The 20,053-nt window shown below is 42.9% G+C and overlaps 2 protein-coding genes across 7 annotated transcripts in view; one reads left to right on the top strand and one right to left on the bottom strand.

Annotated features, from left to right (window-relative positions):
* The window catches only part of rps4x (ribosomal protein S4 X-linked), a 346,107-nt gene that overhangs the window by 50,785 nt on the left and 275,269 nt on the right, over positions 1-20,053 (top strand). The window lies entirely within an intron of this gene.
* The window catches only part of clcn5b (chloride channel, voltage-sensitive 5b), a 32,263-nt gene continuing 25,813 nt past the window's right edge, over positions 13,604-20,053 (bottom strand). For all 6 annotated transcript variants that reach the window (XM_075450564.1, XM_075450562.1, XM_075450563.1 and 3 more), the window contains one exon: positions 13,604-15,066. In XM_075450564.1, coding sequence (XP_075306679.1) covers positions 14,976-15,066 — 91 coding nt within the window. In that variant the 3' untranslated portion in view covers positions 13,604-14,975. The remainder of the gene's footprint in view (positions 15,067-20,053) is intronic.

A 20,053-nucleotide genomic window follows, 5' to 3' on the forward strand; every position in this document is an offset into this window, starting at 1 on the left:
CTTGCCTCCCTTTAGTTCCATTTGGCTGCATAAATCTGGAATGATGCATATTCTGGTGAGTCAATGTCTTGCTCAGTTCTTGTATACAACTTGCGGTCATCCATGTAGTGGAGGTAGACTATGGTTCCCCCCACTTTGGAACAGGTATCCAGAGCCATTCTCTGTTAGGATCAGACTAAGAACATCCAGGCCTATGCTGAACAGAACATCTCTCAAAGTTGCCTTAAGCTTGGCCTCCAACCATGTTCTCCAGGGGGGGGGGCTCTTTGTGTCTCTTTGTGTTGCCCATCCTGTACCCGGGCATCTCTACGATCCCTGCTGCTGTATTTTACAGCAACCTATTGGGACCATTGGTCTCTGTGTTCCAGGATGTTTAGTATTTAGTACTGAATTCACATCTCAAGGAAGACTTTTAAAAGGGAATCTTTGTCTCTTGGTAAAAAGACGCTTTGGTAGAGGGACACCCAGTCTACTTATATCAATTGCGTTCATGCTCTTCAATCTCAGTTCAATCTCCCTTGTCTAAAGGTTGTAGGGGCTTTCTAACCATTCTCAGATGGTGCCCCCCCGCCTTGCTGAAGCATCTTTGTTGCACATCATCACCTCTGGTTGTAATAGCAGACTCCGTCTCCAAACATCAAAACACTGGATTAAAAATTCTTTATTTTTCAGTGTTTTAAGCCTTGGGTTTCAAAGTCTCTAGTGGTCTCACATCCTCCTTTTACTAGGATTGCTGGTATAGTAGCATGGATGGATGGATTTTGTGACTTTTTAGCCACTGTATGTATGTATGTATATACTGTATATATATTTATGTTGCACCTAGCAAAAAGCCAAGCAGTCTTTTGCACAGACCTTAGCAAATCTGTTGGAAACCAATGCCTTGTTGCTGTAGGCACAGAGCTTGGTGCATTAACTCTACTAGCACAATAAAAAACAAGTAGCAGCACAATAGCTGATAAGGACATGAATAAGAATGGTGCTTCTAATGTAATTGGACTGAAAAAAAAAATTACATGAATCTGTGGGGAAACATTGCAGCAAGAATTTTAGAGGGAAATCAAACAGCATGCCCCCAATAAAGTCAAATCTTATCAAAAACAAACTCCATTAACAGTTTCATCTCAAAAGATGTGCGCCCAAATAGCATCATTAGCTAAAAAGGTATAGATTTAGTTAATATTCTAATTACTACTTTCTAACTTTATCCAGAATCAAGTGCCAATTAAATTACGACATCTTAAGATTCACAGCCCTAATATTTACATGTTCTATAAATGTGGCTGTTAGGTTCTGATACCAAAATAGGTGATAAGATGCCAAAAAAGATACTCATGGAATATCATGATCTAAGTTCAAACTATGACATTTCTTTCTAAATCATCACCGTGGTTAAAATTTCAGTCTGGATTTATAGTTTAAAACTCAAATGGTGTCCAAAGAAGAATAGTAGGAAGCAGCAGAAAGGGTGAGTAGGATTCGGAGGCCAAAACTATTTGAACATCTTCCTGTCAAACACAACACTCAACACAAATCTGATCCAATTCCGTGTTGTGTCAGAGAGAGATAAACCCAGCAGCTGGGTTTCTCTGGAGCCGTTCCACCAACACACGTCCAGTGGTTGTAATAACATCAGTGTGTTCTTAGGTGTGTCACTCTGGCTGTGTGGGCGTGAAGTATTTTGGCAACACATCTCAAATGAGAGCATTTGTCTTCTTTGCCAAACATCTCCTCACAAACCGAGACTTTAGACGAGCTGCAATCACTTTGGTTCCAGATCAGAGCAGATGGTCTCGTGGATTATATCATCATGAACACATTACACCGCGTAACGTTTATTTCTCAATACTGTTCAGATTACTGATAGCATAAACCCTACTCCGTGTAAATTTCCTACTTTTTTTTTTTTACTTTGTCTTTCATTTTTATCACAGATGCAGGAAATAGAGGTGCGGTGATGCCATTCAGGAAACTGAGTTTTACACAAAGGGCCAGGGAAATCATTCTAAAATTATCTTTACAAATTAGATGACTACAAGGCCCACCCTGATCCATTTCACCCAGCGATGAGGAAGTGCCACTTTAAGGCTCCAAATATTTAAAAAAATTAGTGATAACTGCGACATTATAATGTCCCTTCGGAATGAATAAAGTATGTAAAACGTCATCAGCTTACAAAGCTCTTCATACATTTGTAGAGGACTTTTATGAACAAAGTTACAGCTGTAAGCTAAATATGTTGGTTGTCTGGTATGTCCCCCCCACCCCCCCTCTCTCTCTGTCTTTTGAAAAGAGATTTGAAATTGGCTTTTATTAATTTTATGTATCAACTTACGTAATTTAAGTCAATTTAGATGCTTGGAAGGAAAAAAATTAAACATATACAGGAAAAAAAAATAAGAAAAGCCTCAAGGACTGAACTGTCCCACACACAATGATTCATCTGAATTTTTATACACAAGCATATTGCATCTGGAATGTGGACCGATATTAGGCACATCTCTATCAATAACCATTCTAAATGTATATATTCCAGGCTTAGTTATCAGGGGAAATGATCAGCCAACAGAGAGCATGCTTGAGGCATGTTTTTGCTCGTTAGGATACTTTTGGCACATAATGAGTCTTAGTTTGGACTGTAATTTATCAATGGGATTTTTTTTTTTTTTAATTGCACTGAAGCTTTGGCAAATAATGCAGAGGCACTTGTGTTCTTTACATTTCCAATTGAAGCATTACTTTTACAGCAGTCTGTCCGGATCTTTAGTGTTTGCCTATCACCCTCTTTCCAGCAATTTTTCCCCAATACATCTCCAAAAATAGATCAAATAAGGACAGAAAGTGGTAATATACTTTGGCCAGGTGTCACTCCAGACTGATGACATTAAAAGTGACGGTCTAGGAATGCATTTGGATTAGATTAAAAAGAAAAAGGACGGAGAGCAGGCATGTTTTCCCCGTTTGCAAAGTGAATACGCACATGCTGGACATTAAACATATCAATCAAATAAACACTCTGGCACCCAGTAAACACATGCTGCCTATACATCATCGGTTTATATGACCCACCCAGGAACTTACATTTCACGGGTGTAAAAAGTCAAGTGCGGCCGTTAAAATAACTTATGGGCAACTGAGAGAAAACACTAGATGAAACTGTTTACTCCCTCCTTTTCATTTCCTGTCAGTTTCACTGTGGAAGCATGACGAGTGTCAGTGCCGAGAACAGTTGTGTTGACACTTCTAAGGCTTCTCAGTTCAACCCCAGACTCGCATTCAGTTTGCATGAACCCCATCTTTACTGAATATGAAACCGATGAAACTTTGCAAACATAAGCCATGCTGTCGTGTTCTTTTTCGAGAGAAGAGACTTTTTCCCTGGCAAGCCTTCCGTACTAGTCATACGTGCTCGGTCTTTTTCTAACTCTGTCATGAGCTTGGACGTTTAACATGCCAAGATAATAAGGCCCGTAGTGTCTGAGATGTAGCTCTTGGGTGTTTTTGCAGTTTCCCTGATCATTGCACAGTCCTTGGGGGTGAACTTGCTGAGACGTCCACTCCAACTCGTTTGGAAATTGCCTTTCAACCCTTCCCAGATTATTTGCCTCTTTACAGTTCGTGCTGATTTCTATCCTCCTTGACATTATATCATCACACAACTTCTGCTTTTACAGAGGTGCTCACGCCTGCTGATAATAAAGAAGCCCTATGGATGAGTTTGTTTGTTTTAAACTATGCGCTGCATGAAGTTCTAGATTTTTTTTAAAGACACCGCAGCTGGTCTTTTGTACTTCCGTCTGATAAATAAAGGTTCGGAGAAAGTTTAGATCCAAGTTTAGCCACCTATTAAAAAGCTTACCCACTTTTCTAGAAATTAGGTAAACAGATTTTGAGGTTACTAAACAGAGCCGCTTCCCCAGATGTCACATTAAAACTGACATAGTGATGTGGTTTGTCTGTTCATTCAGGCGCTAGTTAGCAACAAAAAACCAAAAGAAACGTGAGAATCGATTGGTCCTGGAATATTTTTACACTGCAGTGTCCTGATTGAACTGCGCAGGGAATGTTTGAGTGTTTTGTTTTTTTTCCCCCACCACAGACATAATAAAAAACTTTATCACTCATTTTACTGCACAGCAGGTGAGCATAGTAGTGAAAGAACCCCTTTCCTAGTGCTGCATCTCCTGGGCCCAGACTAACTCCTGATTAATAGTAAACAATCAATCATATTTAACACTGCTCCACTTTTCTCTGACCCGCTGTGTTTTTAGAGGAGTGTTAACAAAAGACCTATTGGTTTGTTTAACCTGCCCTCCTTCCATATAGTAGCACCCTTCCCGAAACACTCATACACATTCACAACGAGTCGTACGTACAATTACAATTGGCATCCATCAGCATTCTCTTTACACTCTTTACTTCAATCTCAGTCTTTACACACACACACACACACACACATCACAGCGCAGCCGCACACCCTTCACATCAACAGGACTTCTGTTCTCTCCACATCATTCTTATTACCCATCGTACTCTGTTTCCCTAAGAGCCAGCCAGGAAATGAGTTCTATAAAGCTGGAAAGCAAGCGCACGCACACATTTATGCATGCGAACAGACACACACAGCAAAACCCAAAACTTCCTGAAGAGACTAAGTGGGGCCAGACAAGCGCTCAACCTGACACACACACACTTTTTTAGAAGAACAATACGACTGTTTCAACCCCGCTGCCTCGACTACCGGCTATTGGAAACGGGAATTTCGGAATCAGTGGGAGTGGTGCGATCGGAGTACCTTGCAGGGCACCTAAACAATGCGGTTATTCCTGCGGTAAAGCAACAAACATCAGTAAGCCTTTGATAAGGTCTTTAAAGCAGCCCTCCTTGGCATATCAGGAGTTTGTTAAAAACCGAAGGAAGCCGCCTGCAAAGCATGAGAAAAATAAAAAAAGGCTGCGTGGCTCCAACTCACTCGCACAGGGTTTGAAATGGATTCGAATGGCCCAGTCACTCTAATCACTGGAAGGAAAGACAATGAGCCAGTTATCGGTGGCACTTATTTTATTTGGATGAAGTTGAGGAAGGAAGAGGGACAACACACACACACTACACACACAAATCATTGGGACAATGAAAATGAAGCCGAGGAGGAAAGACTGAGGTGACTTAACAACTAGAGTTACACTAATAAATGAGTCCATATTAGCTTCTTACAGATATGTCTGTGTTGGTGTGTGAGTGGTGCACATTAGCAACAAGGCATAGTAGCACATTCAAAGGTAAAGATGATAAAGAGAGAGGTAAGGAAACACTGTCAAAGACTTCATTTTATAATGTAATGAGTAATGTTTCACTTTTTTTCTCAAAAAAAAAAAAAGTCTATAATGCATCAAAAACTTCATTGGTCTAATTTATCAAAGGACTGTGGGACATGTGGAAAGTGCTGCTGGTAGTTACACATCCACAAACAACCTTCTCACTGCTTTTTGACGATCTTTCAGTTCAATGTTCTTATTTGATGACTCTCAGTTTCATAAAAAAAAATAAAAATAATAAAATCAAATAAAAAATAAATAAATAATAAATAAAATAAATAAAATAAATAAAATAAATAAAATAAATAAAAATAAAGATCATTAGCAAAATCAATTGCATGTGACCAGTGAAAATATGTCCATGGTTAAGTGGATAAATATGAAATTGTGTTGAAGTACAGATTTTCAGCTGTAACTATACAAAACTGCAGATAAAATAATAAAAAGAAAAGATAGAAAGAAAAAAAAAATAGACAATACAATACAGGCCCTCTAAATCTATGACAGATTTAATAATCATTCATATAACACCTGGATTTTAGGTTACTAAGACACACATCTGCAGCACAGTTTGGAACAGCATGGGAATGAGAATGGGTTCAGTATGTGGGGAGAGCGTCAAGCCTCTGTAGCACGCCTTGTGTATGGCACATGAACTTGATTGGAGGTTACTGTAATCGAGATCTGGACCACCATATGGAAAGTTTGGGGAAAATTGTATCGAAAATATGAAAAATATGTAATGCAAAGAAAATTGCTGCAGTGTACATTTCCAGTCACATTGGAGCAAATCAAGTGTGATTAAAATTCTTGTCGGCGCTCTGACAGACAGTCATTATAATGTGAATGTATCATGGGTTTTAGGCCGTGACCTGTGCATCGCCCCACTAATCCACAGTGGTCGAGTGGATTGGTCACGGTGGCATTGTTCATTAAGTCAGTGACAGGCAAGACGGAATCTGGCACTAATAAAGTCTGGCACTTCCAGGGAAAATTCGAAACAGCGAAAAAGGAGATCAGAGGTGGAAAGAGTTGGCCAGTTTTTATAACAACATTATTTCCTGTCTGAATTCCAATGCATGAGATTTTACAGTAAAAACCGTTTGCTGAGAAAGCTTTTTTTTTTAATTTTTTTTGGCATGTGGAGACGATAACGCCTTAGTTTAGACATGATCCACTATAACACTAAAGTAGAGTGAGTGTATGTGCACAACTCCTGGCTGAGATCATCACATTTCAAGTCATCCGGCACGCACCCGTTCATGTTCGCACCTCCACCAAGATGGTGAACGTTTTGCACAGAATTGTGGATGGAGTGTGACGTCATTATTGGTAAAACAAGAAGTTCTTTGGCAAGGTTTGCTAAATTAAAAGTCAAGCAAATAGACACAAACCTGATTCGGTTGTAACAGCTGTGCTCAGGATCAGACGGTGTCCATTTTTAATCAAACCTTGGAGTGGAAAACGGGAAAGTAGTAAACATGGTGTAGCCTAGCCCATGAAGTTTATGTCAATCCGTACCTTTTAGTTCAGCCAAACATAGTTTTGGTCACTTTCAGTTGTGTCTACATTTCTTAGCCATAAATGCTAATTATTGTCAAAGTAACAACTTCAAAACAAAGTTAATTTTTGCCATTACTGCTCTCAGTAATGTCATCTGCTATCAGTTCACACAACCACCTTTCCAATAAAACCTCTTTAGTCCTCTTAGCTAACTGTTAGCAGCTAACTGTAAACTGCTAACTGTGAGCTGGTGGCTACCGCTAACAATATTAGCCTCCAAAGCCAAAATTTTGAAGGTAACACAAGATCAGCGCCTCCATTAGGCGCGCAAGTTGGATAGTTTTTTGATGTTCTATGTAAAAGTTTATTTATGTGCTGACACAAGACAGAGTTTAGACCATATGATGTTTGTATTTTCAGTAACATAAATTCCTTACAATACAGTGAAGTTAATGGGGCCAGGAAAATGACAGGTTTCTAAATAGGCAAATGTGTTCATTTTCCTTTGTTCTTGCTAGCTGTTCACTGTGAACATAAGTAAAAGAAGGTGGGTTGTTAATGTCATTGGTTGCAGCTGGGAGGCTTGCTACAAGGACTCAAGGAAAGAAAAGAAAAATCCAATCATTCTATGCCAACATTTATTGTTGAGTAGCTTCAGACGCAGAACTGTCTTCTCATTTTTCAACTTGAAAAAGTCACTAAAGTCAGTGAAGAAGTCACTAAAGTCAGTGAAGAAGTCACTAAAGTCAGTGAAGAAGTTTAGGATTCTTTATACGTGGCCTTTATTTCACAAAGGACTTTCGTGTGAGGCATAATGTGTACCAAATGTGACCATCTTTACGCATCACAAGCCGTTTACTAAAATTCCGACGGCTCTTTCGGTCACAGTGACAAACTGACAAATGTTCATTGGATTTTAAACAGTGTGTTGCAACAGATGATGTCAATACAGAATTTAAAAAAAAAAAAAAAAAAAAGTACAAAGAACAAAGAACAAAAACAAAATAACCACATTTTTCATCATATTGAAAGTGGTCGACTCGAAAAACACGATGATTGGCACCCGTGTCGGGATAAGATGGCATTTTCTGCAGGAGAATAAATGTAGTTGAGTGACTTACATGTTTGGCATGGGTTTCATGAGGTTACTTAAAAGGGCTGGTTTTGTTCAGAAAAGGGATTATGTTGCAGCTTGGGGACATAAATTGCCTCCATCTCATTAAATCACATAGTTTTAAGGACCACAGAGGAAAATTCCAACAGTCAGTACCACAGCAGAACATGTCCCACGACTCTTGAAATGACTGCAACATTAGGTGTGTTTACAGTACTGAGGAGGTTGGTGATAGTCTTTACACCAAATGCCAACTCAACAAAAGCCCTGGACACTCAGGGGCTTGTGAGCGATTTCTTCTGTGTTAATGCTCTGGATTTAGTCACTTCTTTCCCCCTCTTTAAACTGTAATGTCGATGAGGAATTTATGCCCAGAGAGCCCTGTATGGTTGTGTCACCCTACTTATTTAGTTTGATTAAGTACTCGCGAAAGCCAGGAGGTTTGGAAATGACCCAATCAATCACCGCTAGAAAAAACCCTGAAGCACGAACTTCAGTGTATTAATACAATTTCATGGTTACAGTCTCAAAAGTAGTCGGTACAACTCGGGTTAAAAGTCAAAGTTGTGCTACAGTTACATGCCGTTTAAAATGTCCTCAGACAGGCTCATAATTTTGAGGTTTCACAGACCGCAAGCTTTCGTTTGAAGCTCCAAATAGGACACAGGCATAAATAGTTTGCCAACTTTTCTTGACTTTACCTGAACACTCGGACATAAAGTTCACGACCGGGTTCAGGCTATCCGTCCACTCGTTTTTGTGAGCCTACGGGGGGTATTCAGTTCTCCAGAATCCCTGGTTTAAATTTTTTGGATTACGTTCAGCCCTTTGAGTCTTGTGCCACAAACCACTTTTCAACAAATGTTAAAGCTCCTCAAACCCATGTTTTCATATAATGCACTGAGTGACAACAGAAGAAAGGTGATACTCTCCATTTCAGCTCTATGAAAAATTTCAGGGCCTTCAACACCTTTTCAAATTAAAACTGTGAAGAGCGGTTGGTCCAGAGTAGTTAGGCTTGTGAGGGCTTTTAATGTTATTTAAAAAAAAAAAAAAAAAAAAAAAAAAAAACTTGACGTACAAAGTGTTTTTATTAATCTGAAAGTCTGAACCAAGACTCAAACCAAGGTTAAAGCCAAGCACACAGAATTTATAAAGTGCTTTTCAAGTCTTGTGGACCACTCAAAGTCCTGTATAGTCGACCCACCTTTTCCCAGAAACACACACACCTGGTACGCCCCCCCCCCCCTCTCTCTCTTTGTTTGAGTAAGGTTGGTCTGCTCGGTCCAGATGTTGCGATGTTTCATAGTTTGGTTCTAAGCTAAAGGTGTCGTTTTGGGTTTTTTTTGGCTGCAAATTTTGGTTAACTTTGTTCACCTTCGCCAGCACAGCAACAAAGTTATTTGCCAATTGTGGAAGGAATCACAGTCATATAATAAGATACTTCCCCAAGGAGGAGATTGAAATGAAGACAAAAACTAAATAAAGTCCAGAAATATGGCTTCAAATGGATGCTAATGTTGCTTCAAGTCCACTGGATATGTAAATGGATACCATAACATCTGTGTATCATTATAGAGTGATAATATGCCTGTAATATGTTATCTTAATGTACTGACCACAAGTGGCCACAACATGAGCTAATGCAGATTTAGGCCATTTGAAATGATAAAAAAAAAATTTATAGCCTACTGCTGATTAGCTTGGCTTAGCATAAAAGCAGAAAATGCTTAGAAACCACTAGCTTTACTTTGAGGCTGTCAGAAGTGGCAAAAATAAACTAAAACACACCTTTAAAGGTCACTAGCAATCTTCATGTCTATTATACAGAGGAAATGCACAAGACTATTTAGGACTGGGTTAGCTTGTAGAGGAAGCTAAGCTAACAAGCTGCCGGCTAAAGCTACATATTTACAGCAGGGTAAATAGGCTACTTAGGCTAATAGGCTAAATAAATCACAACTTTTATCGTACAGTCACAGAATGTCTTCTTTCAGTTGAGGTTGAATCAATAATACATTTAGTTTTTCAAGCATTTTGGCTTAGTTTTTGTTCATCTGAGGGTGTAAATGGTAAATGGACTGTACTTGTACAGCGCTTTCCTAGTCTGCTTGACCACTCAAAGCGCTACATGCCACATTCACCCATACAGCCTACACAGTGCTTTGTTCTATCATTCATCATTCACACACATACACCCATGGCCCCATCGGTGGGCAGCGTGGGGTTCAGCGTCTTGCCCAAGGACACTTCGACATGTTGCCGGGAGTCAAACCATCACCCTTCCTCCTGAGCTACAGTGTGTTCACCATGAAAACCTGGTACAAACCAGATTGATTTATTTATTTATTTTTTCACATCCTGACAAAAGCGTGGAAATAAAAGACTGGGCTTTTTTTTTTATCTTTATGGCTACATATGTAGACAAGACATAGATTTCCTCATCTTAAAGGCAGCGGTTAAAGGTCAGTGCGATGTTCTTTCTGTTACATGAGCAGCAGAGACGGCATGCTGCGACTGAAGCTGTGGGAACCTCCGCTCCATAACCTCAGGTGAGCCTCAGATTGCATTCTCTCACTCTCACACTCACACACACACACACACACAACACTTGCTCCCAAATAGTTGCTCACTTTGTACAGGCCTCAGGAAAACTTACGTCATCTCCTCCCAGACTTTCTTGCTCCATCCACACACACACACACACACACACACACACACACACACAGAGAAACAAAGGTAGGGCTGGAGAAGTGATCTGACACTTTGAGGTGTAGGATGACACCTCGATGTGGCTTTTTAACCACATCCAAATGTTTGTGCTGCCTTGTAATGCGCACCGGGACAATGGCAGAGCCTGGGAATGGGGCGGCTGATATGGGAGAGAAGAAAATTCAAGAAAAAAAAGTAACAAAATTACAACGCGGGAGGGAAACTGAAAATCAGGTTATGAAAAGGAGGAAAGAGAAATAGCCTGAGTGTGTGTGTGAGAGAGAAAGAGAGTGTTTGACGTGTGAGAATGCAGAAGCCACGAGCGGGTCGGTAACTCGAGCCCCATGTGAAGTCTCAGGAGGCGAGCAGGAACTGCCATCAAGGATACACTGAGTCATTACGAGCACGATACAATGCACTCGCATTCCCAAAATCACATGCTCACCTCGCTGCTTTCCCAGCCTCACGCAGAAACATTTCATTCTGTAGACACACACAGCGATACAAACCGCCCACGTGCAAAAAAAAGTGAACCCATATGCAAGACACCCACACACATAAGCGCGCACTTCCTCTCCATCCTCAGCCCTCCGAAGGTTCTTTCTCACAGAGATTATGTGTGAGGAGTGCATCCCCATTCACGGGAGCGCGCACGTAAACCGTTTCAGGTGTGGATTATTACATTTACCCAATAAAGTTACAGTGATAATATTGAGCTGACAATGGTGTTTGATTCGTTCGTCAGTTTTCTCATTTCTTCATGTAGATGAATAATACACGTGCACTTATGATAATCTCACAATTGTACAGTTTATAGCATCTCTTTCACCTATATTGTACAACTACACCGAAGTAAGGGCTGTGACTAACACTTTTGTAGCAAACTCGAAAGCTGGTTGGAGACATTTTCTATGACTATCAACCTTTACTCAGTGTAGCCCAGATGAAATAATCTAAAAAATTAAAGTAAAACTATGAAATTTGATTATTTTAATTTTAGAATCAATTTTGGAATTGTTGAAATTCACATCTGTTTATTCAATCATGTAAACAAATTAGAACGTAGTTTCATAATTTAATTCCAGACTCTCTTTAAAGGGATAGTTTGCCTCTTTTGACATGAAGCTGTATGACATCCCATACTAGCAATATTATTCATGAATATTTTCTTACTCCCTGCTGCGTCCTGTGAGCCGAGTTCCTGCTGAGTTTTGACGTTGATGAAGGTAGTCCGGCTAGTTGGCTGGGGTCACAAAAATAAAGCGTTTTGCTTCTCAAAACAATATGCGTTCAAAAGAGTAATACATTTGCATCACAAAATCGTTCTCCAGGAAAAAGTCAGACCTCATAATCGCTTGGCGCTATTTTCTCTCCCTTCATATCACTGCGTGCTGCCACCTACCGACAGCCGCGCCTGTTTCACAGTGTTTACAGCTCGGAAGCAGGGGACTGCTCGGTCTGCACAGCATGCAGTGATACGAAGGAAGAGAAAATAGTGCCAAGCGATTGTGAGCTCTGACTTTTCCTGGAGGGACGCATATTTGAACGCATATTGTTTTGAGAAGCAAAATGCTTTATTTTTTGTGACCCCAGCCTTCATCAACGCCAAAACGAGGCCGGAACTCGGCTCAAAGGACGCAGCAGGGGGTAAGTCAAATTTAATAAATGATATTGCTAATATGGGATGTCATACAGCTTCATGTCAAAAGAGGCGAACTATCCCTTTAAAGCAGGGGATGCACTTTTCGGCATAACACCTGGACGCTCACTCTGACGAGTCAGAGCACGTGGGCTACTTTAACGCCAGAAGGGTGGTCCCCAACGTGGTCGAGGGAACCCCCCCTCCACACTCTGCACAGATCATACAGAAGAATACGTGCCACTTCCCGAACTGTTCCACAAGCAGAGCATTATTTCAGTTACTTTTGTACTAAAGGTGAACCATTTTGTGGAAAGAATGTCAGGAAAACAGTAAAGGAAACTCATCCCAAACCTACTCACCGGGCTCCTGTTGCGCCTACATCTACTCACGTGTGAGAGAACGAGAGCAACAAAAGTAGTCCTGATAAACACCCCCCTGTTAACAGTTGGGAACATTTTTCATTTCAGTGTAGCAAACTTAAAATAATCCTGGATGTTACAAAGTAGATATATAATCGTCAGAGCTGGGCAACTTCAGGTTTAAAGGAATAATGACAAAAAAAAGAAAAGAAAAAAAGGGTGAATATAGTGATGGCTCAGCATTGTGCAGCTGGATGTCTTTTGGTTTTGACAATATTGAAACTTGCAGCTATTATTTTTGAAAATGTGATGCAGATCAGCATCAGTTGGTGTTCTGCTGGTCCATCAGAGGATCACACATCACCTTCAGAGAAGCACTTACAGCCCAACGTGTGCGTTTGTTACGAGGAATCCGGACCGTGAAGAAACCGCTGAGAGTGATGGCCTGTGTGTTTGGAAACTCAAGCCAATCCAGAGTCCCTGACACTGATTTAATCCTCTTCAGATGGGTGTTTCTGTTGGGCAATCACCTGTTTATTTACTGGGAGCAAATGGAATTTCGCCACCAGTGACCACCGGGCCTGATTATCTGAATCAAGGCTGAGAGGCGTCGTTTCTCTGGCAGTGACAGAGGCGTAAATCAGAGATAGAGCCGAGACCAATTCCTGCTGCGGGTTTGGTCTCGCAACGCAGCTGGAAACAAGACGCGCTGATGAAGATGAGACAACGCGCTGGCAGCCACGTCGGGACGCGATCAGGAGAGGACTGATTGGACTCTTGGAGTCGAATCAGTTTTCATCCCGCTTCTTTTTTTTTTCTGGAGGTTTTGAGTTTAGCAGTTTGCAGCGTTGTAAGCACTCTTCCAGGTTCCAATGCGCAGCCGTTTTTTTTTTTTTGCCAGCTGCCGGTTCTCAGGACTCATGACCTATCCCGTGCCAAGATGGCTTTACGTCTTCAGAAAGAAAAAGAAGAAAAAAAAAAAAAAAAAAAAAAAGGTTGAAGGCTTTCTGAAATTAATAACGTCACCATCCTCTGAATGTTTTTACTGGCCGCGCAGAGCAGCGCCGAGCTGCGCGTGAAAAAACAAAATCAACCCCGTGGATAAATAATAATAATAAAAAAAAGACTCGGTAACCAGAGAGGGAACTTTACGAGTCCTAGGCTGCGAACATTTAAGATCAGCCCACGAAGTCCAGACAAACAAGACCCACTGGAACGTTTAAAGCGTTAAAAATACCCCAGGATAATATTTTCTTTTATCGGCGGGTACAGCAGGGGTGGGGATATAATGTCTGAGATAACAGGAGCAGGACACCATCCCCACTCATCTTCAGGGACTTAAAGCCCGAGTCAGAAAACCGCAGAGTTCCTCATTAAATCGGAGCAGTTATTGTGAATCACACAAACTGAGGAAAAGAGACACAATCCACTTGTTTAAGTCAGTGAAATAATTTAGTGAGAAACAATTTCACGATTACATAAATTAATGAATGCGTCATGATTCCGACATGGTTGGGTTTTTTTTTTGCAGCTGCTGCTATTGTGGGATTTCTGTTTTCGGAACATAACTGTCAGGCCGCCAATCAGAATCTGTGGCAGGTTCCCAGGCTATCACAATCTCAAGCGTCTATAAGACAACAAGACGTTTTTCCGGAGAGTTCCCAGGCTGTCAGGAAAGCCCTGGTGGAGTGTAAGTCTTTGCGGGAGCAGGAAGGTGTCGGAGCGTCTGCCGGCCGAGCTCAGAGTGTTCTGCCTGGGCTCGCCTGGACGGCTGCAGGGCACGAACGCAACTATGCAGACCTCTCTTTATCTCTCCCCCTCACCTCGTCTCCTCTTTCCAGCGCCTGTCACGGGGGGATTATCTCCTCCCAGCTCCCCTTTAGTCTCAGGTGCAGCAGAGGTGGAAGATGGGAAGTGTGGGAAGAGAGAGAAATTCCAAGGGGAGACGAGGATTTCTACGGAGATTCCGATCTCCTTCGAGTTCCTTTGAAAAAGGAGAGCAGAAACATCCAAAAGGAGCAGATGGGAAATATTCCGTTGGCCGCGCTCTGCCCCGCCCTCTTGGGGGTCAAACATGGCTTCGGGGGTCGAGTCATTGTTCCTGAGGGGCGCTTTCTTTTGGAGACCCACAGTCGACTCCCAGTCACAAGCAAAAAAAAAACAATCCACTGATCGCGTCGCTCGCGCAGATGAAGCCGATTTCCCTCAGCTTTTCGCACGAGTCGGAGAGGTAAAAGTCTATTTTGAGTGTACGAGCTGGTGTCTGCTGATGCCCTGCCCCACAGGAGGGGTGGAAGCGACAGGGGAGGGGGAAGAGGGGGGGCAGGAGTTCAGTTGAAGAGGATGGAGTCGGGGTCTCTGTTGGTTATCTGCGCCATGTGTTTGAGTATGTCCTTTTTAGTGATGATTCCCAGCAGCCTCCTGACAACAGACACAGAAAAAAGAGAAGAGAAGAGAAGAGAAGAGTCAGGGACAGATGACTTCACATCAAAGTCAGAGCACTGACAGAAAGCAGAAACGCACACATTGGGCTGAGGCCTGGCCTCACGCCACAGCGACTCGGCTTGCTTTAAGTCGGGGTCACTGAAGCCTCTAGCATGGTTGCTGCTTCTGCTGGCGCGAGCGGTGTTGATAACGTCACGATTTCGTGCCGGCTATATACGGTGGCGCAAGTCGATGCGCCAGTAGTTGCAATTTTCTCCGTCACAGAGGTGTCGCTGCTACGTGAAGGTTACCGCTACTCTACAACCACGTAAGTGGAGAAGAAAACAATGCCTCTGTCAAGAGCAGGAACACTGGCTGTGTTCGAAACCGCATACTTCTCCCACTACTCATACTAACTTTTTGAGTTAGTAAGCGAGTTTGAGTAAGTGAGAAGTTCCCGGATGCATACTAGATTCGCCGAAATGTTGGGTATGCATCATGAGGTTACTACTCGTACTCAAACTACCCAAGATGCAACGCAACGTGACGTCGCCGATCGTCATTTCCTGTCAAAACGGCAGTTTCAAGCTAGCTACCACGAGGGTAGGCTCACTTCCTGTTTTCAAAACAAAAGCACCAATTGTATCGTAATGGCTTTCCCTATGATAAAAGGCAACGGGTATTTTATTTTGTGAAAATAACCGGAAGTGCGTTGCTCACTGCGGCTAGCTTTATTAGCGCCGAATTCGTCGGAACAAAATTGTAAATAGCCGGTATTTTGTCAGATTTTCAACACATTGGGGATCTACTTTCTCGCCTGAAAATGTTTCAAATGTTGCTAAAGTTTACAGAGTTTAGGGCTTAAGCGAAATCAGCTTCAGGCCGGCTGATTTCGGCTCAGGCAGGAGCGAAATGCATTGTGGGTAAACGCTCTGCATACTGTTGGATCGATCAGAATGCAGAATGGAAGTATGTAGTTTGCAAGTATGTACTATGTAGTATGCAGTTTCGAACACAGCCACTGTCATCAAGGATACTCCTGCAGTATCTGAGAGATGAAATGCTTCGTGTGTTTCTGTGTTTCACGAAGTTCGTGAGCCAAGACAATTCAGTCAATAGAGGTGAAGGTCTGAAGCCCCCGGCATCACCACTTCAAGTCTTCACGTATCTGTCCCGTAGCTTCTTCCACACATTCTTACAGAACTCTCCCTCTTTCCCCAAAGTTCTGCCAATCTCTGTCCACCAGTTTTGGGAGTTTACGTGGTCCCTGTGCGGTTTCACTGCAGTTTCGTACAGCTGCCTGTACAAACGCACCTCCTGACTGAGCCTGGTCTTTAATTGGTTCATCCGGTTTGTTGTTCTCGTCGTCTTTTCAAGGCAAGCGCCAGGCCTGAAACGTCATTTTGACGTCACGGGTCGGCTGTGCCGTGAGCGACGCGTCAACTGTAAATCCAGCTCGAGGAGGAATGCTTACAAACCACTGTCCGCTTATTGCAGACCGTCACCTGTCACGCACGCTTTCTGGTACCGTGCAGGAGGAGGAGAAACGGGGCTTCCGGGTCTTGCACATGCACACAAGGACGGGAGGAAATTGGGATCAAACTATAAGCCCTGACGTTAGTGAATGAAATGCCCCACAACCTCAGGCACTGCAACACATATATAGAGTATATATATACACGTGTTATTTTTTCCCCCCCTCAACCTAAGTTTTAGATTGTTATCTCAACAGTCGGATCCACCACGCTCAGATCTGAAATCTGTACAGATGAATGAAAACAAAGAACATTCGCAGCCTCTGACAGAACTCCGATGAAACACGCAGCCTCTGAAAGTTTCCCCTCGGCGCTCCGCAGCGAGCCGTCCGTCACTAAACAAACGATCTGACGGGACGAGCGGGATCAAAGAAGTCAGACGGAAAACACAGAACAAGAAGCAGGGATTTTTGTGGCTGTGGAGGGGGGGGGTTGTTTTTTTTTTTTTTTAAATAAAGATTGTTCAGGAAAAAGAAATCTCCATTTAAATTCGAGCTGACAGACAGCAGCTACGCTGCCAACGAGGCAGCCTTGAACTAAAGATAGTCTGGGAAAACACCGCCGCTGCCAGTCAGCGAGACGAGCAACTGCATCCATCTCCGATCGCAGGCTGCATCCAACACATCTCCAAGGTCTCTCTCATTTGTCTTGAGTCAAACTGCTTTCAGTTCCTGACAATGAGTCGCTTTTTTTTTAAACCCTCAGATCCGACCCACTGCTTCCTCCCCACCTGGGGCTCATCCTTCCACTCGCCGTCCCCTGCATGTGTTCTTTATGCTCCCATTCACCCAAACCCAGAAAAAAGGAATAAATTCCAGCCCCCCCCCCACCCCCCCACCCCCCCTTCACATGTGGATCCACTCTGACAACACCTCAGCCCATCTGAGGCGAATATGCGCGAGTCCTGCGGGAGTCAGCGGCCGCATGCTGTGTCGAAGACCGCCGAGGGGAGCGGAAGAGCGTCGACCTTAAACTGTTCATTTATGATCAAACGTGGTGGTGAACTCCTGAAGCGGGGAGCAGCCCCCCCGCCCCCGAGTTCCATTTGTTCTGCCCTGAGATTTGGTTTGAATTATTGCCGACTCGACGAGGTGAAGTGGAGGTTAAAGCTGCAGGAGGTGGCGCTTTAAAACATCCCCAAGGGATGCGGGCATGCGTGCGGGTGGTAGGTAGAAAATGTTGAACTTATGTGGAAAAAAAAATGGAAGTGGAAGCCTGAAATCCACTAACACGGAAATAAAAAGAAAAAAAGAAGTTCTAAAAAGAGGAAAATATAGAAATCTGCATTTTTTTGGAAACCGATCCAAAGCGCGAGCTAAAAGTAAGCGTCTGACAGCGTACCGACACTCTTAAAAACAAAAATAAATGGCGGAAATTCCCCTTCGACCTCAATAAGAAGCCCAAGGTCAAACACAGGGCCCATCCAATAAGCTCAAGGGCCGTGTGGTTGTTTACAGAGACAGCAGCGGGGGCGTCGGAGTGAAGAGCTCATCGGGAGGTGACGGATCTTTGCCCCCGCTAGCTCAAGCGGTTTCACTTTCCAATGCTGCTTTGAGCCTTTGGGAGATTCCCAGAAGTTAGTTAGGTTTACGTTCTGGCCTTTAAGCTCATCCTTTCATTTCTCAACACAGCACAGACTGAATCTTCCACTTGCTTCAGCCATTTTCCTGCTTTGCTTCTTCCCTCCCAGCTGTTCTCTGTAACTGCTCGAGACAAAGTGGCTGCTCGGGCCAAGGCTGAACGCAAACAATTACGGCCGAGGCTTTGAAAGTCGACGTCTCGATGGCAGCGATCCTCCCGACGGATTGACGCGGTGCGCCAAGAAAAAAACAAAACAAAATGATTACATGCGTATGTGCAAGTTGTTTGACAGGAAACTCATGAGAATACACACGATTCCAGTTCCCAAATCCCCGAAAGCTGTGTTTTTTGGGCTCCCCCCCCCCCTCAAACATATCAGAGCTCCATCAGAACAAGAAGGCAGCCTGAGCCCGAGACGCAGCAGGGAGGAGAAAAACCAAGAAAACGCTGATTGGGGTTTATTCTCGGAGGGATGGTTCTGCGTTAGGGTCTGACTGAAAGACGGAAAGTCTTGACAGGCGGCCGCGCTGCGAGTGAAATGTTCAGCTACGCCGGCCTCAGTGAAGCGGGGGAGGGTGGAGCGTTTGACTGTAACAACTTCAGACAAAGTGAGAAGAAACTTTGGCGAGATAAGAGTGGTTCCATTTTGGATAGACGACAAGACGCAGCCAGTTTACCCCGCTTTACTCTCCCACTGGGCAGAGCTCGGTCCTGATACTCGGACACAAGGAGGGCAACGCAGAAAGAAACACAAACGTATGAATCAATAAGCCCCGAATCCCACCGTCCAAACAGCTGTGCGTCCATCAGGTTCCACGGACGGCTCGATTAATAAAAAATAAAAATAAAATGGGCTGGGCGAGTTAACTCATCGATTATTTAACATTGATAAGTATTTTATCGCGCATTAGCGCAGGTTTGATTATTTATTTTACTATTGTAAAAGTCTGTTGCTCACAGGCTTTTATTTTGTAAAAGTCTGTTGCTCACAGGCTTTTATTTTGTAAAAGTCTGCTGCTGCGGAACCGGAAAAGAAAGTAATCGGTGGATCCACCAAACATGGAGAAGGGTACGGAACTTTTACTCGGCCATTTTCATTTTAAAGTTCTTCCAGACGGCGGAGTCGACAGAACCAAAGTCATCTGTAAACTCTGCCAAGTTGAATTGTCTTCTCAGCGTAGTAGTTCCAGTCTAAAATATCACTTAAAGGCAAAACACACAACTGATAGCAGCAAGTCATTCAAGGAAACAGACAGTGGAGCGAGGCTTCTACATAAAAACTACAGAAAGATGCTGATGTTAAAAGTGTGTTTGCACAACAAATGTTATGGCACTTTCATTCATATGGCAGCACATTTAAAATAAAACTAAATGCTAAAAGCTATACACTACTTTTGAATTCAGTTTTTGGATTTTGCGTACAAATGCGATTAATCGTGATTAATCAGGGAAATCATGTGATTAATTAGATTAAACATTTTAATCGTTGCCCAGCCCTAAAAAAAAAAGAAATAAAACACCACTTTGAACATTCTGTACGTGCCTTCACTTCATCTTTTTTTAGTGGATTTAATTCCGTTTGCGTCAACGTGATTTTTGAGACAGTTTAATGGTGAAGCTCATCTATAAGCCACGAGGCTCACAGAGAATTCAAAGGCACGTGATACGTCTTCTTCTTTTTTTTTTCCCCCTGTGGTTCTCAGTGTGTCGGATGAAGAGAACGAGAGACAGACGATAAAACCTCCAGGACATCTGAGCTGGAATGCGTGCAGCCGGGTGAGGCGAAGGACAAATGTGTGTGCCGACCTTCAAGATGGTCAAACGTGCGATGTGAACGAGTGACGGGTGGACGTGCGGAGATCCTGGAG

The sequence above is a fragment of the Odontesthes bonariensis genome, chromosome 19 (genome assembly GCF_027942865.1).
Source record: "Odontesthes bonariensis isolate fOdoBon6 chromosome 19, fOdoBon6.hap1, whole genome shotgun sequence".
In the NCBI taxonomy this organism is placed as follows: domain Eukaryota; kingdom Metazoa; phylum Chordata; class Actinopteri; order Atheriniformes; family Atherinopsidae; genus Odontesthes; species Odontesthes bonariensis.